General features: G+C 37.1%; 1 protein-coding gene across 1 annotated transcript; it reads right to left on the bottom strand.

Annotated features, from left to right (window-relative positions):
- Window positions 1-2,713: 2,713 nt before the first annotated feature.
- Window positions 2,714-26,387, bottom strand: GNS (glucosamine (N-acetyl)-6-sulfatase). The gene is made up of 14 exons (XM_081331255.1): window positions 26,134-26,387; window positions 24,606-24,665; window positions 22,148-22,354; window positions 21,356-21,421; window positions 17,684-17,782; window positions 16,045-16,212; window positions 14,616-14,698; window positions 11,905-12,023; window positions 11,459-11,562; window positions 10,144-10,245; window positions 9,495-9,602; window positions 9,141-9,251; window positions 7,554-7,714; window positions 2,714-6,023 (listed from the first exon to the last, which is right to left on the bottom strand). Exons 1-14 carry the CDS (start codon window positions 26,299-26,301, stop codon window positions 5,948-5,950), a joined length of 1,632 nt encoding a protein of 543 aa, XP_081187381.1. The 5' UTR covers window positions 26,302-26,387; the 3' UTR covers window positions 2,714-5,947.
- Window positions 26,388-27,182: the final 795 nt, after the last annotated feature.

A 27,182-nucleotide genomic window follows, 5' to 3' on the forward strand; every position in this document is an offset into this window, starting at 1 on the left:
GGCTTCCTTTAAAAGTATAATATGGCACCAATTAATGGGTTTTTCTACATATTTTTTTCCGTTTATTCAAGCACACGATCACTCAATTTTTACAACATAGGTCTCTTTATCAAAATTGATAATTTGGATTTCATTTTCCATCCTGCCAAGGATTTGATATATATGACAATAGATATGTTAATGTATATTTTTATACAAGGAAATATTGGATACTTGCCAGATAAAAGCAACATATTTTGCTTTGCCTTTTTTCCTACAGACTTCAAGTGACTAATTCTGAAAAAAAATTAAATTCTTGAATCACAAAAAACTATCAGTTTCTTCATGCATTCTGTTCATTTTGGAATAATTTCTACTTTGTGCGTCAAATCTAATGTGCAACACACTTCAAAATTGATCCAAGTATTTATTTATTTAAAAAAACATGGCTTCTCAATTGACACACAGGTAACTCCAGGCTTATTACATTCAAAATCCACAACATAAAAACAACACATAAACACAAGCACGACAGCAGCAATACAGTCAAACCAACAATTTGGTCAGCTTCATCTCTATTTGAGGTCCCTAGGCCCGCTGACAAAACTGTATCTTCAGGGCCTTTCGGAAACCAACAAGGTGGGGCTGATCGTATCTCTGGTGAAAAGATGTTCTATTGCTTTCTCCCAGCCATATGAAATTATGCTGTTGTCATTATCATTGTGGTGATCATCCACCTCTGGCATATATCCAATAGATAATGCCTGCCTACTTACTCAGCAGCAACTGATGACATTCATTCCTTGGATGGCACTTCCAATATTCTTTGCTCACCCTTCCTAGGAGCAAGTCCCCACCTCAATGACATCTGCAGAGCAGAAATTGGGGACATTTACATTTCCTAGAAAATAGGCAATTCCCTTAAAAAATACATTGGGCACCCTGCTGAAGTTTGAATATGTGTTGACTATGTGGATTTAGTTGCTTGTTCGGTGAAGCCTGACCTTGCTGATCTAGTAAACAATATATATAGTGTCCTGACCTATACCATGATATGAGTTCAGTTCTGTTATAGCAGCTTTGGTGTGTATGTTTTATAACTTCTGGGGAAAAAATGTATTCCAGCCTCATTAAGATTTTTTTTTGTGGGTTCCTTAAGTGTACAAATTTCAAGGTAGGATACATAGAACAAATGTATCAAAAGGACAATGCTTTAATCTTCTCATTACTTTCAGCCTCTTCCTAAGTCATAGTCTGGCAGTATTGTTTAATCTTCTAAAATTAATCAAAATGAACACAAAATTTGCAATCCAGACAGAAGTTTGCATACTAATTGTCTTTCACTGAAATCAGGCAGTGCATTCTGTTACAATTTCTGCTTTTTATATTTTCTACCTTGTGTAAGAGATAAAATATCAGAAATTGTTTAATGATATATGAAAGTACAAATCCATCTGTTTCAAAGCTATACAGACAAGGGTAACACATTGGCAGTATCATATGAAGACATTCATTAAGATCAGCTGAAATTTAAGGAGTAAGCTTAATGGCAAAATGGAGTAACTTCAGCTTTTAGAAGTAGGGGCTTTGACACAAGCAGGATAATTATTTTGAAATATGTAGGTTCTGTAGGATGCTAGATGTAAGCGGCAAGCAGGAGAAAATATAAAGATAGGGCTAATGTCAGCAAAAGGTCATGGTTAACAGGTATATGAAATGTAAGGGCTTTTTCCTTGGAGGGGATGAAGTGAAATATATTCTGTTTAGGAGCTTCGGATTAGTTGATGGGATAAGCAGGTGGGCTGTTGAGTGCAGTGGGGAGAGAATCAGCTTTGTTAGAGGGTATAAATACATGGTTTTAAAAATTGTGTGTGTGGCTTAATCTCCTGCACGAGTTTAAGACCACCAGCATTTGCAAAAGCTCTTTCAATAAAACTTTGTTGCTGGATTCCCAAGTGTGTTTATTTGTCTTTGGAAATCTGAGCCATGTTCCAGACACGTGTGAGGGATGCAAAGGAAGCCATAGTTCCTCTGTGATTTGGTCTGCTACTTAATGGAAACTATTTACAAACCTGTTATGCAAAATACAACTTTTTAAGGGGATATAAGTACACTTAAATAATAGCTAGGTCCAGTTGTGTCCAGTTTTGCAGAAAGGCATTTTTACTTGCAGCCACTTTTGAAATAAATGTTAGGGTAGTTATTGACAGAACAACTGATATAACATTGTGACTCAAAATCTAAAATTGAGAGGGAAATTGTTAAAATCCTGCTTTTTGAGAACTCAAGAAATACTAGAAACATTGCATTCTAAGCACCTGATTTCCATTTGTGTGTTAAACTCCAGCAATGTATGTATTTATTTAACAAATAATAATGTATTTAACTGAATCCCATTTAAAGAGTCATTTCTTAAATGCAGTGTTAGGAAATCTGGCTTCCTCTGTAAACTTGTCAGAAGCTGACTGGGAAGGTTGCAGATGGAGATTACATGACTCTGGGGGGATGTAATTCATGCTTCCTGGCAAGTGTCTGAATTTCAGTGTTGATTGTAATTTTGAATGGTGGCTAAATGAATGGTTCTAAGTCAAGGACTATTTATAGGGCCAGCCATAATTTTTTTAAAGAAAAAGATCATTACATTAGCCTAACTTACATTTTTACATAATGTGAAAGCTAAAGCATACAATATTAACTTTATCATTTACTTTTAAAATGCTTCTACATGCTAAAGAAACTAAAATTGCTATAAAATATTTATGGAATAGTTATACAAAACTGATGGGAGGGCAGAGAAATGACCATCAAATGCAAGGGAGTAGAGGTCTAAAGACCTATAGGATAAATGTAAAAGCAATAAGAACTTTTGACAATGTGGATATTTAACACTGGCTACCAGGCTGTCCGTGCTTCAAAGTAAATGTCTACGCCATGTTTTATAGCAGTTCCCAGTGTTTGTTCCCAATCAACTAGGCCCAAGTACCAAAAGCTGAATAGTTGAGCAGTTATTAGATATGTATAGTAGCACGCTGATTAGTACATTGGTTTTAAACGTTCACTTTATTATAGAAAAATTTAATCACTGAAATTGTGTGCAGCAATAAACAGGGTCCTTAAAAGGGCACTTTCTATTAAAAATACTGAATATGTATGTACAGTTCCCATATTGCACAGAGACATTGACACAATAAAGAAAACTCTGAAATGGAATGAAATGGCTTTAAGCAACCTTGCAAATGGCTAATTTTTGACATTAATCAATGTAGAAAATTCTTGATTGCCATAAAAGCATCTGGAAACCTGACATCGCATACAGTTCATGCAGTGACTCAGCATATCACATAGAACATCTCTAAGGGCAACTTGTCATTTAAAGCATTTGCTTTTGGGTGATTGTTTTTAAAAAGAGGAACAGCTATTTTAGCATAGTGTGGGAAAGCATTACTTAGCCCTTCTAGTTGAATTAATAAAATTAATTTGCATTTGTTCCTGCAAAATGTTTGCAAAAACAGCAAAATCCGATTTAGCAGTCATATCAATTCAGGAAGTTTATGAAACATGGCAATAGTTCCATGCTATCAAACAATTGTGTTAATACCAGCTTGCCAGACTAAAAAAATCCCCAGTGAATGGCTTTTAGTCATGTATTTGCCAAGCATATCTCCCTTTTATGTACAAATTTTATATTTCTATATAACTAATATTCTATAATGCTCATTTTAGCATCCAACAGTAGCATAGTAACTTCATAATAAGACGTGGGTAGACAACTGCCCAAACAATGCCTTGTATATTATAAGTTTATAATTGTTTTTTGTTAAAATGATTAAATCAAGGACATAGGAAGATAAATGTTGAGTAGCTATTACAGGGAAATGATGCTATTTCTCATTCAAGATCAGATGGTTTGCAAATCCAAATATATATTTTTCTGTATTGATTCTTTGTAAATCTTGAAATCTTCAAAAATATGTCCGGTTTTCATATTGAAGTTGCAACTATATGTAATTTTCATATCTAAATCAGTTAAAAATATTTTAAGGTGCAAATTGATTAGTGTTGTAAGATAAAGCCATGTAATAGGAAAGCAAAACCATCAAAATATTTCACAGTATGTTAATTCTATGCCTAACTCCTGATTACTAATTAATTTAGAAGTCATTTACGAGTGCATTAACTAAATATGAAAAATACATAGGTGAATTTCTATAATAGTTGTACATAATAAAAACAAGCCTAATATAAGGAACAGTTCAATACTGAATTACTGTCTGTTCTAGGTTTTGCACTGCTTTTGAATGATTAGACATCATAGTATGAAGAAAGACATAATACTATGTTCTGACCCAGGCATAAAAATAATCTTAAATATTTTGCTAGGCATGAACCTGTAGTACACCTGTAGTGTATGTTAGGTATCAATCACATGAGAAATTTAATCATTTTCTTAAGAACATTAAAAGCTGCTGGAACTTTGAAAGCATTAAATGTAAACAAATCTGATTTCAGAACCATCCAGCTGTTAAGTCCAGACCTGATCATAGTTTACACTCCTACATGTTGAAATAACCTAGGTACAAGTTGGGTATGAGTAATGTCTGCCATCATTTTCAGTTATGCCTTAAAGATGGCATAAGATTGGGTCCAATCTCATGTCAGTTTTCCACGTATTGTTCGATTTAGATCCTTAATAATTTCTAAACTGGTGAAACTGAAGATACAATACAAAAGCTTGAACATGTTCAGCTACAATAAATCAAAGCTCAAGATTCACCAAAAGTACGGACAGAAATGGCACTTAAGAGAAGGAGCTACACTCCTGATCAAAAATGTTCAATAGTCCATTTCAGAGTCATTTGCTGTTGTCTTGCTATTTCTTCGGACAGAAACTCTCTTCAGACTGAAACTATCATAAAAATTGATTTTGTAAGTTATAAAACAAAGCAATCTTATTTCAAATTATTTATCCACTATAAGAGTCATATCCTTTTTAATAGATTGTCATAAAGATGGCAGTTTTCTTTTGAGAAACAGCTAGCCTTTGACTCTGCTTTGCCCAGGAACAAGTTCCATGTTATTTGCAAGAAGTCCATTCAGAAAGCTACTCTTATGCAGTGACCAGCTTTTATGAAGACATTTTCTTAAGAACTATCCAGTGCAAAAATACATTGCATTACAAGTGAAGAATAGAAATGTGTTGAGCCATGTAAGAGCCATCCCATTTAGATTTAGATGCAAATGCATCAGTAAAAAAAAGTCCTACAATGCAAGGAATTTCTGCACTGATGTAATGCAATTTTCATTTTAGTTATTGCACCTAAGGATACCTGGTCTTCTAAACTATTGACCCAAGTTCCAGTTTAAATATTCAGAGTGGCATCCCTTATAATTTCATTGTAGGACTTGTACTATTTCAGTGTACACTTCAAGCAGAAAACACAGTTGGGGGTGAGTGGGAGGATACACATTTAATAGTTTGATACTGACTCAAAATATTGAGCTGATTCTGTAGGTAATAATAACACATGTGTAATATCAGACACATAGATTCAAGCCAGTGATCCAGATGAACCCTGTAAAACAGGAAAGAAAACATATGGCAACTAACCTGTTTAATTTAATTCACCATATTCAGAAAGGAAGCAGTACTGAGATGCAACTGTATCTTTTAAAAAGCTGTTAGTAGTTGTACATAGGTGACAGCAGTCCTAACCTCTGTGTATGTAACAAGACTAAACAAGGACATTCAGATTCACATCCCAAATTAATATTTAACTTCAGATGAAACATTTGTGCGGCAATCAGATTTGAGTAGATAGGCCATATCAAGTCTCTAACAAATGGTCAGAGTTTGTTTAACCAGCAAGATCAGCTGATCTAATCTCTCAAAACATCAGAAAAGATTAGGTAGTTTTCTGTAGTCATCTCAAAGAAATGGAGTTGGCAATAAACAAGGTGGCAGGTTCAGCTACAGGGAAGATGCAAGAAGTCTGCGAGTCTGACGTTCTTGGTTGCCAAACATCAGATGTGGGTTGAATTTATACCTAAAGGAAAAAAGGGAAACAAGAAATGTGAGCAAAGGCCACACACACATATCTGTTAAAAAATCTTGGTAGAGATATGTGCATTACCAAATCTCTTTGAGTTCTGAATTCAAAAGTAGTGTAGTGTAGTAATTACAAATACTGGGCTACAATCTGGAAGACCACGAGTTCTAGTCTTGCCTTAGCCATAAAGCCAGCAGGGTGACCTTGGGCCAGTCACTCTTTCTTAGCAATGCCAAACTACTTCTGAAAATGTTGCCAAGAAAATTGCAATATCAGGCCAGTCACCAAGAGTCAAGAGAAACTTATAAAGGAAGGAAAGCCTGTATTATAAAAAAGCACAGTATCACCCCCCCACTCAAAAAAAAATCAAATCCTCTAAAATTAACAGAAAATGCTACATGTGGCAGAATGTGGTTCATCAAATAAGGTTTCGTTGTAATGCTAAAAATAACCAGATGCCCCATTTACATGTATTTTGATCTGGAAATGTTTATAGATGCATGCACATGCAGCAAGAGAGGCAAAGTGTGTTTAATCAAATGTATAGTGCCACTGAATTTATGTATCTCTGGACAGCTTACAATATAAACAGCCATTACAAAATCCCCATTAGGAGAGCAAGAGACAATAAAGCCAAAAGCAAAAGCAAATCAGGCCCATAATAAAAAGGCATGAAAACCCCTTATCATCCCGATCAAGAACCAAGTCTTGGATCAAGAACCAAGTCTTCAAGGCTTGATTAAGGGCAGTAGGCCCAGAACAACATGAAGCTTTGCAGGGATGACATACTACAGGGAAGATGCCACAACAGAGAAGACTTGCTTCCTGCAACCATCAGGTGACATTGTATCAAAGACAAACCCCACAACTTGTCAACTTTGTTGGAACATTCAAGACAGATAGACACAATGAGAGAAAGGCAGTCCCTCAAACAACGAGGCTCTAGTTCATAGGTCACAGCCAATACCACAAATCTCACTTGGAAGACAATTGGTAACTAGTGCACTCATGCAGCAGAGGTGTCTATCAAGGCATACATTGCTTGCATAGCCGCATTTTGGATCAATTGCAGTTTCTGAGTGCTTTTCAAGGAATGCTCACAGAGAATGTAATAGGTCAAGTGTTGGTAATTTAAGACATGACTGATTGAGGACCGAGTCCTAGTCTGGGAAAGATTGCAATAGGTGTACCCAATGAATCTGGCAAAGACTTCCTGGCCACAACCTGCTCCAAGTAGAAGCAGAGAATCCAGGAAAACATCCAGAATGTAAACCAGTTTTGTTTACTGAAGTCCGATCCCATCCAGAACTAAAGATGCCAAATCCCTCATACCAGAAGAACCAAGAGCCCAAGTAATTCTTTCTTATTGGGGTTGAATTTCAACCTGTTCTCCCCCACTTTCATAGCCTCTATGCATTGGAACATGAACTTAGCAGCAGTACTTGGTTGGCCTAGGGTTGAGATGTACAACAACTACCAGCAGCATATTGATGATACTGAACATAATAACTGAAGGAGTATATTTACCCTGGATCGAAAACTCCTGGTGTGCGACACATTGCTCCAGCACAGGACTGTAGCATCATTAGCCGGTAATTCATTTTTTCTAAAATTTCTTGATCTATTGTTTTTGCAATATTAGTTATCTGGTGTGGGTCTGCAGTCAGGTTGTAAACTTCAACAAACACCTTCATGAAAGCAAAAGCAATGCTATTAGAAATATGTACTTAATTCATCTGACAAATCATTGTGATTGACATTTCTTCTGAGTTCTAACACCTTAGTGAAGTTGTTCGTCAATTCAACCAGATTTTTCTTCATGAATGGAAAGCCTAGACTTGGGTTTGGTTAGAAATTAAAATTCATCTAAATGTTAATTTATTCATTAAAAGTATTCATTCACTCAAAGGTATTAAAGACACAGAAGACCAAAAAAGGATAGGTTTGAAGTATTTTTCTCAAATAATTTTTAAAGCATGTGGTTTAAATATGTCAGACTTAAGATACCAAAATAACGCACATCAGTTTTATCAAAAACAATGAATTCATGTAAGATTGCAACCATGTGGATACAATTAGGGTGGCCGACACAGCTGTTCTCATGCCCACATGGTAGCAACTTCAGGTCTTCTGAAAATGCTAAACACAGGTTTGAAACTGTATCTCTTCAAACAAGAGTTGAAATTTAATTTTCCATTGCAACGTTAAGTTTACCACTTATTGCCATAATTATACTGCCTCCACTGTTGATAACATCTATAGTAAGATTATAATGGAAGCTGCCTATGTAGATTGCACATGCTAATCTCAGTCTTCCCTCAGCTATAAAGAAACAAGCTGTTAAGTCAAAACAGTCCTCTGTCAAGTGTTTACTGCTAATGTTGGTAATCATTGCAGGATTTCAAAATTAAGTTGTGGGAAATGTATAGTTAAATACCTGTGATATTTAAAATATATGACAGCAATATAATGTATTACTAACATTTAAATCTATGATAAATATTAGAATGATACATGGCTGCAAGTAAATTTTTGTAAGAGGGAATTGGATATGAAGTGTAATAGGAATATAAATATGGAATTATTTCCTAGAAGAGAATTAGGATGACAATGCTCTTTGCTCATAAAATGTCTATCTGGTCTATCTTAAGGTTCAGCTTGTGAAAGCAAATCATTGCATTTTATAAACTTCTTGAGACAAAATGTTGACATTACTTTTGAAACACATCAGAACAAACTTTTTCAATGGATGCTAATGGTTACTATATTTCTGTCTTTTAAAGAAATAGAGCTTTAAAACTTCTGGAAAATGTAGTATTTTTAGAAATGGGTCTTACTACTTTACAGTATTAAAATTAACAGCCATTATAAATTTAAAGAAGCTTAGGAATCTTCTTAGCTGCTTTCTGCAGTAAGTTCCAAAATGCATGTGATGATTACATATGTAAATGCATAATAGATCTTATAGGAGCATCCTGATTTTTTTTCTGCATGTGTTTTAATAGTTTTAAAAGGCTTAATTCAAATCATTATTAATTATAGAAGTATTATATTTTCATAAATATATGAAGGACTACCATTAACATGGAATTACAAAAACAAAGACAAAATTACCTCACGGTCATCAAATTCACAGTACTGCAGATTCCATTTAGTCAACAGCGTCCTTACACATGCGTATGTATTGTTATATGCATCTTCACAAACACAGTCTGGAAAACAGTGCTATAAAAATAGCTAAGTGTTAGAATAATTTTAGTGCCATTCAAATAATATAGAACACTGAAACAGAATATATATCTGAGTCCTTCCCAGAGACCTCCAAAAATGACATCCAAATTTAATTTTACTGTGCCCTGTTTATAGCCAACATTTGACTACTAAATATTTCCATATACAATCATCCCCCTCTACCATTTAGAGTATGAAGGATTCTAAAGGGAATGCAACATTTTCAATATTACGTACAGTAACACCAGGCCCAAGAGCAGGACATGTAGGATCACTGCTGTTATGTCCTTCTCCTTGGTATTCAACCAAAACATCTGATCGCCAGGTCTTGTTTATTTCTCCTCTCTAAAAGTGATTAACAAAAGTGGGAATTATTGCTTTTTGAAGGCTCAGAGACTGTCTAAGCTTCTTTAACCAATCTATTTCTAATCAATAAAACAATCTTAGAATAGAAATAAACTCAATAAATATGAAGACCCCCTCAATAATTTCAAGATGAACAACTGTTGCCTTTTCACAACACGTAGCAGCATCAAAAACCAAACCAGTGAAAAACAATTTACAGATGATGTCACATTGCTTAAGTGTGCACAGGAAGATGACGCATTTTGTCCATCTTGACCAGGGTTCTCAAACTCATAGGGCTCATCTTAGTTTTACAAGATCTCATCTAAAGCTGCATCACCTCAAACCTGCTCAGTTTAAACAGAAATTATCTTTTCTGCATCTGAAGAATACTGATTCAAACGAAGCTACAAAGCAATTCATTCCTACCAGTACTGACAGAAAGGTTTGTGTGAAAATAATTATTGTTACAATCCAGTGACAGTTACACTAAGGAACCCTTAGAACAATTACCAAAATAAATACCTATTTGTGCACTTACCAACAATGGTAACAATGACATTCCATCCATCTGGGTTTTATTCAGATCATATCCTGCAATATCTAATATAGTAGGACCTAAATCAATGTTCGCCACAAGCATCTAGAAGGGAGAAGAATATTAGATTTTCCATCTGAAAAAATTACGTTACAGATTTACAGAATGTCATAAAACTGAAACTAGGAATTGCCAAAACTATAGAAGTAACAAAACTGAAGCATAATTTCCGGCTTCCATTTGCCATTTACTTATATAATCACCAGCTAAAATTCCATCTCAGCAGATACTTTCACTTTAACTTAGACCTGATAACTGGCCACCTGGGATTATATAGACAACTTTTTGGGTTTTTAAGAATAGAGAACAATGGTTCCCAATATACTGTCCTGGGATCATTAGCAAGTCATGTGGTTATTGTAGGTGATAAATTAGAAGTTTTGTGAGATTTGTGGTTTCTGACCATAATCTCTTAAATTTCAGATGAGAATTCCAATATTCTCTAAATTTTAGTTATCTCTTGAGAATCTCCATTTAGAAAATGTTGCTGGGGTCCCACAAATATTGCATGATTTCTGGATTATGAGTATGCCCTACCATTGTTTAATAACATAGTGTTACACATGAAGGCTTAAAGCCACCGATTCAGAATGTGAACATTCCATTTTATAATAAACAGAATAGTTATGTAGTAATTCTAATTATTAGCCTAATCTTTTCCCATTCTTAATCATAAAAGTATATATAAGGAATTAGAAGGGAGATTCATTTCAGTGTACACAAAAGATACAATAGAAGCAAGGGAGAATGAAAAGGAGGTGAGGAAATTACGGTAGTTCCATATTATATACATCAGTATGTGCATTTCTTATCCAACTCTAACCTCAATAAAATGATTAATTTTATTAATGGAAGAGTGGTGTTCAGCAGTTTTTATTATTTTAGGGGGTTGCAATCCTGCAAAGATTTCTTTGCTCTTTTATAGCAATAATATCATGTTTAGGCTTGGCTTGCAAATAGAAAACTTATCTAGCCATTCATGTGAGTAACAAGTGCTTCCAATGACTAGATAAGAGGCTTTATAACAACTTTTTAAAAATACTCAGGTATTAAAATAAATGTAATTTCTACTGTTTACCAAGCGGATTCAGAAACAATTACTATTCTATTGCTTTACCTACAGTTTTACTACATACCTTTTCTTACACAGCCTATTTCTATTCAAAATATCTTGCATTCTTATTAATTATACTCAATATACAATTCATACTATAAATGTTATGGCATCATACAACATTGTTTTCAAAGGAAAATATACCTTGTTAGTCTGGTTGGGTTTTACTCCTGGACCTCGAACAAGCAATGGAACTTTAATATCAAATTCATACAGCTGCCGTTTGTCAATAGGCAAAGAAAACTGGCCTATAAATATAGAGAGAAGAAATTCTATCACTCACAACTTTCAAGAAATTCTGAAGCAGAATATTTCATTCTTCAGGTCAGTTTGCAAACTACTATTCTACTTTATCTGATCTTCATGAAATATTTTCAATTAGTTGCTCATCTGTAAGTTTGAAATTTAGTGTTTCCAAATGAGAATATCTGAAGAGCATATGTGATCATCCAAGTTGAAATAAATAATGTCCAATGAGTCTGTACTATTTCTCTCCCCAGTAATATCACATTTTTTTCTAAAGTTTTCCAAATGTATACCTGGAACTCCTAATTAATTCTAGGAGTAATTTATATATAAATATATATTACCTGTATGAAATCCATTGTCTGATGTGTAAAAAATATATGTATTATCTAGCTCTCTCTGAAACTGCAGCTTCTTCACAAGTTTTTCTATTAAATCATCCACTGACAGAAGTGTCCGCCATCTACATACAGATAGGATTGTTCAGGTCAAAATACAAAAGCTTTAGCAGTATTCTACATCTCACAGAAGACATTGATTTCACACATTCTACAAATTCATGGTTTATTTAGGTCAAGTAAGTACTGTCACGTTAGCTGAGCAAATATTTCTTTGGGGTCTTTTTAAAAAAATTGCCTGATTTGCTCAATTATAACAGCACTCATGTGAATCTTACAAGAAATTTTTACTTATTGCTAACAAGCAACATACTAGCTTGAATTGAATATCTGGCTAATTTCAAGTTATTTTATTCTGATTTCAGCGTAGTACTTTCTAAAATTTCTGGACTTCCCAAAATTGCAGAAGGTTAGTTTACAGCAATCAAGTTGAATTAATAGGTCAATTGTCATAAAATGTTTTATAACATTTGCCAAATATCAATTCCATGGGAGTCATGTATTCTGAATTTCTGAATACATTCTGTACGTTATCTTATTTGAGGTACCTTGGCTCAAAATTTGTTGCCCTGTGATGTACCATTTCACCTGGGTAAAGATTAAAGACACAAGAGTTTTAGTTTTAGAGCCTTGGTGGAGCAGTGGGCGAATGCCTCCTTAAGTAACACCAGCTGCCTGTAATTAGTGCAGGTTCGAGTCCCACCAGGCTCAAGGTTGACTCAGCCTTCCATCCTTCCGAGGTAGGTAAAATGAGGACCCAGATTGCTGGGGGCAATTAAGCTGACTTTGTAATAATGCCGCTGGGGTGTGTGTGAAAGCCCTAATAAGCAGGCATATACCGTATTTTCCGGTGTATAAGACGACTGGGGGTATAAGACGACCCCCTACATTTCCTGTTAAATTATAGGGTTTGGGCTATACTCGCCGTATAAGACTACCCCTCTTCCAACGCACACCAAATAAAAATTAAAAAACATCAGATTTGATTTTAATATGGTAATTTTAATTCAAATGCTTATGACATGCAGGTGCTTAGTAGGAAAACTGTCACTTATAAACATAAGGCTGTTTGTCATCAAACATGTAAACATAAAACAGTGCAAGTGGATTAAACTATAATAATAATACTAATACTAATACTAATAATAATAATAATAAGAAGAAGAAGAAGAAGAAGAAAAAGAAGAAGAAGAAAAAGAAGAAGAAAAAGAAGAAGAAAAAGAAAAAGAAAAAGAAAAAGAAAAAGAAAAAGAAGAAGAAGAAGAAGAAGAAGAAGAAGAAGTAGTAGTAGTAGTTGGTGGGGACCTTGGAGGTCATCTAGTCCAACCCCCTGCTAAGGCAGGAAACCCTATACCATTTCAGACAAATGGCTGTCCAGTCTCTTCTTAAAAACTTCCAGTGTTGGAGCATTCACCACTTCTGGAGGCAGGTTGTTCCACTGGTTAATTGTTCTCACTGTCAGGAAGTTTCTCCTTAGTTCTAGGTTGCTTCTCTCCTTGATTAGTTTCCATCCATTACTTCTTGTCCTGCTTTCAGGTGCTTTGGAGAATAGCTTGACTCCCTCTTCTTTGTGGCAGCCCCTGATTCCAGCAACCATTCCCTATTTTCCTAATTCACTTTTTCACTTTTCCTAATTCACTCTAAAGCTTTCCCTGTGCAGAGCCTTAAGTAACACAAGCTGCCTGCAATTAGTGCAGGTTCGCATCCCACCAGGCTCAAGGTTGACTCAGCTTTCCATCCTTCCAAGGTAGGTAAAATGAGGACCCAGATTGTTGGGGGCAATAAGCTGACTTTGTAATAATGCTGCTTGGGGTGTGTGTGAAAGTCCTAATAAGCAGGCATATACATAGAATGAAGGCTATTGCTAAGCACATTAATTTGTGCTTTAAATTGTAAGCCACCCTGAGTCTTCGGAGAAGGGCAGGATATAAATGGGATTTAAAAAAAAAAAAAGACCAAATGGGAGATCCGCTCCAGGTTTTCCAGCCAGCCCGCCCAGTTCCTGAGTCAAATGTGTCCTTAGAGCTAAGCCGCTGCTCTGGCTGCTGGCTTCCCCACCTGCCTTTCAAGTTGGGATATACTACAGCTGGTCTTCAACTTTAGAAGAAAAGACACCCAGACCCCAGCCTGTAAAAAATCACAGACTGCAGCTTCTTCTCCAATTGGTCCCGCTTTCCCTGCGCAGACTAAATGGGAGATCCGCTCCAGGTTTTCCAGCCAGCCCTGTCCCTAAATTTTCAGCATCCAGCGTATAAGACGACCCCTGACTTTTGAGAAGATTTTCATGGGTTAAAAAGTAGTCTTATACGCCGGAAACTACGGTACATAGAATGAAGGCTACTGCTAAGCTTGTAAGCCGCCCTGAGTCTTCCGAGAAGGGCGGGATATAAATGGAATTAAAATAAATAAAATAAAAATATTGTAGGTTCTATTTTTCCCCTTTGCAGCTACTCTCGAGTTCAGCAGACATACTGAGATAATAATTGGAGAACTTTTGTAAAGTTAGGGTGGATGACAGATTGCTTTTCAAAAGTACTATTAGCTTAATACTTTCTAAAGCTAATTTCTATATCAAAGCAACAAACTGAAGTATGCATTTTCATACAAGGTTTTCTTCGATTTTGCAAAAACAAATTCCTATAAAATTTGTTTCCTACCTTTTCCTAAAAGCGTCATCTAGAAATTGTACTGATGAATTAGTCATTGGAGTCTTTGCTTGTCTGATAAGCCAATGTTTGTCCTGTAAAAACATTGTTAAAACATGAGAAAAATGTACTTAATGTTTAATCAACATTATATAATTCTATTTGAAAATAATGTGCAAATTTTATACGTTTACTCAGAAGTAAATGGCACAGAATTCAGTGTGGCTTGCTCTCACTTATTAGGTACAGAAGAGGTACCCTTAGCTAGCTAGTCTATTTATTTAATGCAATTATTAATTTCAAGCAGCTTTTCCCAAATAAAAAACTGGCCGCCACATTTTGGTATTTGACCAATTTCAATAGTTACTATTGCTTAATTTACAACCTCATACATCAAAAGACCAAAGGAAAACTGAGCACCAGAATTTTCCATAAAGATACAGTGTATTTTGCCATTTGCTGTTGTACTAATATTTCTTCTATAAAGAAACCTAAACTCAAATATTTTGATTTCTAAATGTTTTTTTTATTATTTTTCATTAATAAAATAATATTGTCTTACTGCAAAGTCTTACTAGGCAGGAAGTAACAAAAACACCAAATATTGCTAAAGCACAAGACCTTGAATAGAAGAATTAAAAAAACCTCTAGCCAATATAAAATGAAGAGATATCGTTATGCTTATATCATGAAGCAGAGCATCATACGGCCTTCATTTTCATCTAGAATCAGAAGTCATCAGTCTAATCTGGAGTTGGTATTTTGTCAAAACAAAATGTGTGGGTCATTGTTTGCTAACTATACACAACCCATTTTATTGTGAAGTCCACACAGATTAGCATATTTAAAAGAGGAATCTATCCAACCACAACTGAAAAATAATATAATTTCAGGACAGTTTGCATCATCTTGTTAATAAATGCACATTTAAATTTTAATTAAATAACTGCATTTCTTACAATCTTATATATACTGAAAAATAATCTTGGGTTTAATTATCTATATTCTCAAATAAACCGGCAAAAGACATCAGCTATAGAGAATTTTTAAAACAAACAATTTAAAAGCATCCACCCTTACACATTATCTTAGAAATGAGAAAGCTGGATCATGCTTTGGATACAGATTAATAAATCTGTGTCAGAATGCTAGGTAAAAGGATGTAGGCAAAGTTGTTAAAAATAAATTAGTCAAAAGAACGAAGTATAGAGTGAGTCATATGCATCAGGTGGCAAAAAATGAAATGAAGTGACAAAAACATGTAATATTCTAGTGGGAAAATATCCAGTGTAAACAAAACCTAAAAATTAAAAAAAGAGTTTTGCTACTACATATATTTGCTGCTATATATATTGTAAGGTCATAAAATTAAAGCAGAGAATCATTAAGAATATCTAGCAAATACTAACAACAGTATCTGTAAAAGATCCAGAATCTATACCTTTCCATGGATATTGAAGTTATTATTTCTTGGAGCACTGACATTCTCAAAACTCTTCTTATACTGTGGAGCAGCTATCCAAGGTGAGTGCGGTGCTGGAGTTGCTATCATCATGAAAAATGGCTCAAAGCTGGATTTATATTCCAGAAAATCCAAGGACATATTAGCCTGAAAGCAGATGCTTATTAATTTATTTACTCATTATCATACTGAATCAGAATCAGGTGTCTCTAAGCGAATACTTTGTGTTCACAAACCATTACATTTATTTTAAATGTCTTGTGTTTACCTTTCAAACTAAGAAATAAAGAAAACATTGCAAGGCAAAACTCCTGATCTTCAGATATAGTAATTCAAGGATTAAATTGTGTAGAGATACAAGTCTATGGATCCTGGATATAAAACTGCAATAAAGTATGATAGTGATGATGAGGATAACCTTGGGAAGATTCAGGAATGCCTCGATATCCAAAAAAACACAAAACAATAGCATAGAAAACTAGGAACTACAAGGAGATGTGGTGCAAATTCGTCTCCTGAATAATTTCATAAATACAATGAGACATGCACTTAAGAGTTAGGATTTTACTTGTAGCATTTCATTCTTATCATCATACTGTGAACAGTTTGAGCAATATGTTATTTCCAGACAGATAACTGTATTAGGGCCCGCAACCTGGGTGTCCTCCTAGACTCGCAGCTCTCCCTGGAAGATCACATAGGAGCTGTGACCAAGGGGGCCTTCTCCCGGGTTCGACTAATTCGCCAACTACGGCCTTATCTGGACCTGGATGCCTTACGTACAGTCACCCATGCCCTTGTGACCTCTCGCCTAGACTACTGTAACGCTCTCTACATGGGGCTGCCCTTGAGATCCACTCGGAAGCTTCAACTGGTGCAAAGTGCAGCGGCACGGACACTCTTGGGAGCCTCCCGATACTCCCATATCACACCTCTCCTCCGTGCGCTGCACTGGCTTCCGGCTGCCTTCCGTGTGAAGTTCAAGGTGCTAACAATGACATACAAAGCCCTACATGGCATGGGTCCGGACTACCTACGGGAGCACCTTCTGCCAATGTCAGCACCCCACCGTCCTGTGCGCTCCCACAGAGAGGGCCTCCTCAGGGTGCCACCGCTCAAGGAATGTCGGCTGGTGGCCCCCAGGGGGAGGGCATTCTCAGTGGGTGCGCCAGCCCTCTGGAACTGCTTGCCAACCGAAATCCGGATGGCCCCCGACCTCCGCACCTTCCGGCGCGACTTAAAAACTTACCTGTTCCAGCAGTCCGGCCTGGCCTGATAGCTCTAATTGGGGTCCCAGTTTGTTTTTACTATTGTTTTTCACTATTGTTCAATCTGTATACCTACCTTACTCTGTACACCGCCCCGAGTCCCTCGGGAGAAGGGCGGTTTATAAAAACAAATAAATAAATAAATAAAATAAATAAATTAGGACTGTATAGCAAAACAACGTTTTGCATCATTTTAATTTAGATAACTGGATTATGGCATAACATTAGAGGGACTACAGTATAATCTACTGCACTGAAGTCTGTGCATAACAAATTTGTTAGCATTTTATGGGCATTCAATATGCTACTAGAACAAATAAATGTGCTAAAACTAGTTGAAAAATTCTTACCAGTACATCTGTCAGGTAATCCATGCTGTAGTTCGCACCATGCCTACGTGCTTTTCCATTTACTGAAAGTGTGTAGTTATAATATTTGGAGTTTTTTTCCTAACATAAGAAAATAAAAATACAATGTTTATGCCCAGGAAAGAGACAATAATAGAACAAAACCAATATTTTTTAGAATGTTGGCTTATTGAGCTAAATTCTGCTCCCAATTGGTTTGTCATATTATGTCTGAATTAGGGTTATTTCTCCCTAATCATCTAAAATCTTACCAACCTAAAATAAATTCTATGTACTGATTCTGGCTTTGAGCAAATCAAACTAAGGCTACCAATTCAGATATAACACTAAAAGAACTTGCAGGAAGAGGTTTTCTGATTTAATAATTAAGCACTATCAATGAGGAAGCATCTACCATTATACTTAATCTGAATAAACTGGAATTCTTATAATCTTGCCTGAATTAGTCACACGGAACTGTTGTTGACATAATATCTGTTGTTGTATCAACTGTTGTTGACATAAAAGTTACAAAGAAGCAACTTTAAGTCATAGCAGATATCAATCTTAAATATTCAATATATACAAATTTATTTATAACAGAATTGGGTAATAAACACATAGGTATTATCCCATTCTTAATAATACCTATCTTTTGTTTTATACACACACACACACACACACGCACGTGTGTGTGTGTGTGTATATTACCTTGCTAGGCCCCAAACATAGGATAAATCTTATTTCCTGTTTCAGCCTAACCCAAGGCCATCAACAGGCAGTAGTCACAGCAGTGACAGCTCATATTTGTGTAAATAACCCTAACCCTAACCCCTTTAATTCTTTGTTAGCAAAACCAAAAAAAAAATACACATATATATCTATATCTATATATGTAGGTCTTGGCGTATTCGGGTCTTTTCCTGTGTAGGATTGAGGGTGTCTTGGTGACGTTTCGACGAGGTCCCACTCGTCATCTTCAGGCTGGTGTCTTTGGTTTCGTGCTTGTGCGGGAAAAGACACGAATACGCCAAGACCTACATACCTATACCCATGAAAATCTACAATATATATATATATATATATATATATATATATATATATATATATATATATATATATACACGCACACACACACAAACACACACATATATAAAAGGGATGAAACTATTGATTTAATGAAAAAATGGACAATGAAGAAAACCAGAAGTTTCACTAATAAACTGGAAACTGGAGTACATTGAACTTTGCAGGACCATAAGAAAATGTATCCAAGAAGAAACACATCAGTTTATCATGAAGCTTGTGAAAAAGGCAATTGAAAAGAGATTAATAGAGCAAAATGCAAGCTTATAAATACAGGAAAGAAGGTTTTTGCATTAAAACAAGAAGATGGCTCTGTGTGTAGAACAAGAAAGGAAATGTTAGAAATTGGAAAATTCTATTCACAGCTATACAAAGATCAAGATTACTCAAACGTAACAACACTCATAAACAGCTTCAGGAAATGACTGTGTTATGGTTGAAATGCTGAAAGCTGATGCTCACAATTTACACAAGATACTAGCAAAACTATACTTGAGATGCCTGAGAAGAAAAAGTACCAGATGCACAGAAAATGCTGAAGTGATTCTTATACACAACAAAGGGGCCCACAATGATTTAAAGAACTATCGACCAATAAGCTTCCTTTCAGTCATCTACAAGGTTTTCACCAAGATAATAGCAAAAAGAATATTGAGAACATTAAATGATGCACAGCCAAAGGACCAGGCAGGGTTCAGAAGTGGCTACAGCACAATGAATCACATCCTGGTTGTTCAGCAAGTCATTGAAAGGCACACGGAGTACAACATGCCTCTGTGCATGGCTTTCATTGACTACGAAAAGGCGTTTGACTCAGTATTCCAGCAAGCACTAATTAATGCATTGCTTAATCCAGGGCTTTTCAAACTTTTCACCGATTGTACCACTTTTAGGATATGGCAACATCCGAGTACCACCAGTCGCCTAGCAAGGTGTTAAGAACTTGATGACCAAAAAAAAAAAGGAAAAAAGTGAAGTACAGGTAGTCCTCGACTTACAACAGTTCGCTCAGTGACTGTTCAAAGTTACAATGGCACTGAAAAAAGTGCTCCCCAAGCCACAGCTGAGCAAGACACCTGCCTGCCCACCCGGAAGCATTCTTCCTCCTGAGGTTTTCATCATTGTGAGCATTTCTGTTGAGGATTGGCAGTAGGGGTGGGGTAGGGGTGTTTGGTTTTTATTCCCTCTGTCTGCTGGGTGGTTGCAGCAGGTTTTGGTCACTTCACATGACCCTGGGACACTGTGGCCATCATAAATATGAATCAGTTGCCAAGCATCTGAATGTAAATCACAAGACCCTGGAGATGCTATAACATTCCAGCTGATCAGCGCCTCTTCTGGGCTCAGCAGAAGCGCCGGGATCAGTGCTGAGCTCCAGCTGGAGCCTGGCGCTGATCCTGGCACTTTCGTTGAGCCCTGACAGCCTTGCAACTCCAGTCATCAGGCTTGTGCGGTGCTGCCACCGGTTCAGCTCATTCCCCTCCCCCGCTACCACTTTTCTAGGATGGTCGCGTACCACCTGCCAGGTGCCAACGTACCACAGGTGGTACCCGTACCACTGGTTGAAAAGCCCTGGCTTAATCAAGGCATAGACACTACTTATGTAAGTGCATAGTACAATCAATACATGAAAAAACAATGGCAACAATTTGCCTTAATGATCTTAAAGTGGAAATCAACATAGAACGAGGTGTATGACAAGGAGATACAGTATCACATATGCTTTTCTCAGCCTGCCTTGAAGAAGTATTTCACAAACTACACTGGGCAAAACATGGAATAAAAATCAATGGCGGCTATTTAAATCACTTAAGATTTGCAGATGATGTTCTCTTCTCACAAGACCCAGAAGAGCTACAAAGACACATAAAAAAGCTGCGTGAAGCAGAAGAATCATTTGGCTTAAAAATAAACCTGAAAAAGAACCAGGTTATATTTAATAAAATCACCAAAGAAAGGAAAAAATTATATCTGGAAAAGAACTAGATGTAGTAGATCACTTCATATAGCTCAGCCAATGGATCTCAATAGAAGGTGACACAATAAAGGAAATTGAACGGTGCATTAAATGTGGTTGGCAGGATTCGGAAAGCTAAACATAATTTTCAAAAACAACCTCCCCTATATGCCTGAAAAGTTTTCGATCCGTGTGTGCTACCTGCTCTAACATGCTAGTAAAACATGGACACTAGCCTCACAAGCGATACAAGAGCTACAAGTGGTGCAAAGAGCTGTGGAAAGATACATGCTTGGCATTACAAGACAAGATAGAAAGACCTGCACATGGATTAGAGAACAAATGAAAGTATACAATATCATCAAGAGAGTAAAAGAATTGAAACAGAAATGGGCTGGTCACATAGGAAGAAGAACTGATGGCAGTTGGACCAAGGCAGTCGTAGAAAAAAAGTGTCCATGAAAGAGAACTAAAACAAGATGGATTGACTACATCAGCAAGTATTGTGGGCCCAATTGGCAAAAGAAAGCTCAGGACCATGCAGAAGGGGCCTTCATCCTGCAGTGGATAGACAATGGTGAGGAAGGAGAAGGAGAGAAAGACATACATACAGTATGTCCTTTTATACTTACCAAGGCATACCAAAAACTCCATCCAGGAGGAACATGGCCAAGTCCTCCTGCATCTTCTGCTCCATACTGGAAAAAGAAAAATCTAATATTAAAGCAGCTTATTTTCTCATTTTCTCAGCAAAAAAAATCTTGAGTACCAACAACAGAGTACCCAAACCTAGAAGAGGTTTGAAGAGTGTACCATGGCTGATTTAAAAAATATAAAGCTTTAAGGTAAAGTAAATGTTTTCTTCATGTAGATTTTTTTTCAATTGCAAAAGGCAATCCATGCACATATTGAGAGTTTGCATATAACTGCCTAATCCCATAGAGGCTTATAGATTCCATAACCATCAAATGATTTAATCAAGAGCTTCACTATTAAAAGTAGCGCTCATTTATTTGGGGAAAGATGGCTTCTGATGCTAACTTTCCATTAGTTCAATTATAAGTAGGCTCTTAAGAACAAGCAGCTGATCATTCTCCACTGAATGCCACAAAATGTACCACACAAACTCTCTCACATTTAGATAACATATACTTATGATAATTGGTCAGATTTTAAAATAAGGCAATTCAACTAATTCCCATTGTATTTAAGTACTGTATGAATTCTTGCTCTTACATTAATACATACTCTTAATTTTATAGCTTAATTTTCAGGAGCATGATTTCCTCTCTCTATATATAATATTTAGATTATTTGGATTAATCCAAAGATATTCTATTTTCCTTGTGCAATCAGAGATTTTATATACGCAAAAACATTTTAAAATGGGTATTTCAAACAATATATATCATATATAAACATACCTCATTCAAGTATTTTCCAGCAAAAAATGTTTGATAGCCACACTCAGACTTGAGTAGAGCTGGAAAGGTATATGGCTCCTGAATCTTCTGCCAGGATTTGCTGCTGCAATTTCCTTCCAAAGTATTATTTACAACATGATGATTATGTGGATATTTTCCTGTCAAGATGCTGGCTCTACTAGGACAACATAGTGCACTGGGTACATACTACATAAAAAATGATTATAGAAATTAGATAATACAACACTAATTTCCTGCATCCCTACATTTCAGTCTATAACTTTTACAAGCAAATTAACATAAACAGATTGGTAATTGCAGGCCTTACTATTTGTGGGTTTAGTAGTTTGCATAAAATTTCTAAAACTATTCTACATACAATATTCAAATACATTTTAAAATACTTGATGACATAATATCCAGATATCCCAAAAGTAATAGGGTACTCGCCAAAATAAATACCTCTCACTAATATATATTAATGGATAGAACTCTTATTTTCTAGCTAGGCAACACTAGAGAATTCTTATTACTTTGCTTGCTATTATAACCTAGTAATTATTTTAATTTTACATTTAGTGAAAGATTAGAACTAGTGAGAATTGCAGTTCTCTCATGACTGTAATGAATAAGATCTTTATTGCGAAAATATTTTACAACGCAGGAAATAAGAATCAAATGTCATATTTTTAAGGAATATTTTAGCATTTTATTCCAGTTTACTGTCAAATTTTAACTAGGTTCTGGAACACTATCTTTCATAAGGTGATAGAACACAGCACTTCAAATAATACTGCTAAACCAAAACACTGTCTAAATTGCAAACTCTTCAAAAAATATTGAAACATCCTGAAGTGCTCTAGTTAATCTCAGTAGATATTCTTTGAGCATTGGAATAGATAATGTTCTCCCACATGGTTTAAACCAGAGGATTCCAACCTTTTTGATTTGGCGGCCCAGAAAGGGAGGCAGGCACCATTATGTGCGCATGTGCAAATGCACTGCACATGTACAAAATGGGCCACATGTGAGTGCATGCAAACATGCAAATGGCCACACACAAGTGCAAGCGCATACGGAAACAACCACACATGAGCACATGCACACATGCAAATGGGGCTGCACGGGTGCGAGTGCTGCAAATGGGGCAGCACTGGCACTGGTGGGACGCTATGGGTGCCACTAGTGCAAGTGGGACACTCTGGGGTGGTGTGGTGCTAGCGCCAGCAGGATGCTCAGTGAGGTGCTAGTTCCAGTGGGACAGGGCGGGGCGGCGCTAGTGCCAGGAGGCTCAGGGGCGGGGTGGCGCTAGTGCTGATGGGATGCTCAGGGGCAGGGCGGCACTAGTGCTGGTGGAATGCTCGGGGGCGGGGTGGTGCTAGCTCGGGGCAGCTCTAGCGCAAGTGTGTGGCGGTTGTGCATGCATGTGTGGGGGGTTGAGTGCATGCCCGGTGGCCAAGCAGCCGCAGCCCAGTAGTGGGCCACAACTCACAGGTTAGGGACCCTTGGCGTAAACAATCTCATTTACAAAGCTGTTTGGGTTTGTATAACAACACTTGTATTCCAAGTCCCCTAAAATCCTTTCCCAGTAGATTGAGATGATAACCAACAGGAAGGATACATCCAGTACTGAGGGATAGCATAAGCCAAACATTAAGAAATCGACCTAACCTGCCTCTCCCCATCCCCTCATTATCTTTCTGACTAAATTTCTAGGAAGAGCAAAAAATTTCCACCATTCATGCCAAAAGTATTTGAAAGTATTGTATATCTCCAACCAACATAAAAAGAAAAATGAAATTCCTAGCAGTTTTTGTTAACAGCTTAACTGCCACCTAGATAATTATACTGCAAACAAGCAGAATACCCATAATTAAGGAAAAATTACTAAGTAATTTTGATAGAAATCAGAATACCTAATTAAAACAATGCCCAAATCTAACAAATAGCCCAAAGAACTCTCTGGTGTTGCCTAGCTAGAAAATAAGATTTTCCCAATATTTTTACTTCAGCAAAGTATTAGCGATGGCAATTCTGCACCACAGAACTCATTATATTTTCTAGAGCAGGGGTTCCCAACCCCCGGTCCGTGGACCAGGACTGTAGCATGCCAGCAAACAGTTCACACAAACAAGGAAAGCCCCATCCACATGATGCAGACAGCACACAAAACCACTCCTCCTCTGGTCCGCGGAAAAACCTCTCTCCAAATAACCGGTCCCTGGTGCCCAAAAGGTTGTGGACCTCTGTTCTAAAGGTCCTTTGGCTCTATAATATCCTTTTCAAACCAAAATATTCACAAGCTAGCTTACTGACTACTAGGGCACAAAATTGTTGGAACACTAAAATTCTGCCCAGCCCTTTTCTTGACTTTAATTATTCATGCCTTGAGTCAGTTGTCTTCTGTCTTTTCTTATAGAATCAATTTTGCAAAATCCACCACAAATTATGTACTTACAGCATTTGAGAAAGTTAGGCCCATTTCTGCAATAAGAGCATTGGTCTTTTTCAAAGGTGTCTGCAATAAAGGAAATATATAAAGAATCATACAATGTAAAAAGGAAGATTTCATGACTGCAATCTTAGGATTTAATCAGAATAACACTACATATGCTAGAATTTTTCCCAACTGCACATTTTGATTAGCTGCATATACAGTGTTCCAGCTAAGCCAGAATTGTTTGATGTTGCATACTTTAATGTTCAACAATAAAACTTTGTAATTGCAGACTAAGAAGCCAATATTGTTTTAGCACTGAAATCTCAAAATCTGAAACAAATCATTCCATAACTACTACAGTATATTAAATTCTTGCATGGAAAACCAGCTGGTTTCTGCTCAGACATATTCTCTTTCTTAGGAACAAGCATAGAGATGCAAAGCAGGTGCTGTTAACATGTTACAATAGTGGAATTATGTGCTTTACACAATCATTAGTCAGTAACGAGAATAGAATGTAGTAAACAAACCTTTTAGAAAATATATTTCAGAAAAATGTCATTCATGGCCAATGTTGATGGTTAAGTCAATAAATATTCTGGATTTTTTTGTCTTTCCAGTTTCCATAGAATATAGTTTAAATATTTAAAGATTGCTTCAGGACTCAGCTAGTATTTTAAATAGCATGAGCCCTGAACCTGAAACACAGACCAGATATTGTTCATTCCCCAAAGAATGTTAGAACAAACCTTGAGGCAGAAAATCCCAAAAGCATTTCTACTAAGCAATAAGAGCACAACCCATAAATTAAACAATTTCCTTCCTTTTAGATTACTCAGAATCAGCTGCTGCAAATGGGCTGCTTAATTCTAGAGCAGTCCCTGCTAAATACCAAAAGATGTGACTATGGCCATGCCTTTCCACACTTTCTTACTTGGAAAGTGGGAATGTCTCTAAACACTTATTTTGATTGGTTCCACTACAGGTGCATGCCGGATTGTATGCATTTCGTCTACAGACCACTATAGTTGCAACTCTTTTTAAAGTATAGTAAGAGGCTCTTTTTAAATCCCTTTCTAGATTGGAGAAACAACCACACACCAAGTGTAATGTGTGTGTGCGTGTTTGTTACTCCCTTGATTGTCGGACAACTTCAATCCAAAGTATCCTCGGGCCGACCTAACAAGCGGTAACTTCCTCTATTCAATGAATTCCAGGTTACGGACGGCTTCAGTTCTCTTCCCCCTATTCATGCACGTTTACTCAGAACTGGGTTCCATAGTGCCGTTCCTCCTCTGCAAGCTGCAGAAAGAGAGTAGTAGCACAGAGGTATTATCAGGACACTCCGTCCTGGGTGTCTGTGAGCACAGAGAGGTCGTTGCAGAGTGCTTTCTCCCCTCCCTCAAAGATGTCGGGGCTTTTCTGCGCTTTCCTCAGTACCGCATCGGAACCTCTCCGAACCACCCATATTCGCCGCTCCTGCTACCCGAGGGTTCATCTCCCCCTCTCCCCATCCACACAACCCGCAGAACAAGAGCAAAGCTACCATTCCCCCAAGGTAGACGTCCTGGTCGTCTGTCAGAATCAGCACTACATTGGGTTTCCGCTCCCCGCTGAGCCCAGCTGCTCCTGCTTCAGCGCCGACCCAAGCAGTAGAAACGAGGACCAGCAAGCACACCAAAGGCCGAGCCAGAACCGAGGAAGCTCGAGCCATCCTTACATCCGAGCCAGGAGCGAACGGAAGGGAAGGAGGTAAAGCACCGGACCGCGCAAGACAGTCGCGATACAAGGGTGCTTCCTTATTTCTCCTTCTCCCGCCTCCTCTACTCTGATAGGCTGATGGGCGGAGCCAAATCAGGTTCACGTGACCTGGAGACCTCCAGCAACTTCCGCGAAGGCTGTAAATGCGCTTCGGGTCTATCCACTCGCTCTGCGTTGCTGCCGCGCTCCGGTTGTGATTGGCTCCGATTGCTCCAGCCGTCGGATTTCCTCGAGGGAAGGTCGCCGAAGGGCTGTATCGGGATTTCATTGGTGTTAAGACGTTGAGTTCTATCTCCTGTTTAGGGGCTGAGTGTTTGTCTCAGCTTTGAAGCATATCAATCTTAAGAATAATGATGTATTACTGTAATATCTTTTACCAAAGCATGGAACAAAATATTTTTTAAAAAAGAAAACAAAACAATAGTTACAAACAGACCTGTGAAATTAGGTGGTCTCAACGGCTCTCTAAAAGAATGCAAATGACCAGCTGTCTGCAAAGAGTATAAATCCTCTGGTACCCCACCAATCAGTCAGACCTAAAAAAGCTTCTGGGATGAGAAACAAAACAGGTTCAAAGGAAAAACACAAAAGTCCAGTTTCCTGTGAAAAAGCACCTGTGAGATAACTATGATCTGGATCACTGAGAATCTCCATATACCTGTGAAATTAATAACATAGCTAATTTGTATCCAACAACTATAATGGTGGACATTGCAACCCTTCATATCTGATCACACTGGTTACAATTTTCACATTTAGCTATAGATGTATATATGCTTGTAACATGATAACGGCTGCAGTGACCCAAAACGTACATAAGTTCATTGTTGTTGT

This window comes from Vipera berus (genome assembly GCF_964194415.1).
Source record: "Vipera berus genome assembly, chromosome: 6".
NCBI lineage: Eukaryota > Metazoa > Chordata > Lepidosauria > Squamata > Viperidae > Vipera > Vipera berus.

What these genes read in the sequence shown, in the direction of transcription:
- GNS (XM_081331255.1), bottom strand. Translation starts at nt 26,301, where the DNA reads ATGGCTCGAGCTTCCTCGGTTCTGGCTCGGCCTTTGGTGTGCTTGCTG. An exon ending in AACCCAACCAGACTAACAAG is followed by an intron (nt 10,246 to 11,458) that starts GTATATTTTCCT and finishes TCTCCCTTCTAG; the next exon opens with ATGCTTGTGGCGAACATTGA. An exon ending in TGTCATTGTTACCATTGTTG is followed by an intron (nt 9,603 to 10,143) that starts GTAAGTGCACAA and finishes AATCACTTTTAG; the next exon opens with AGAGGAGAAATAAACAAGAC.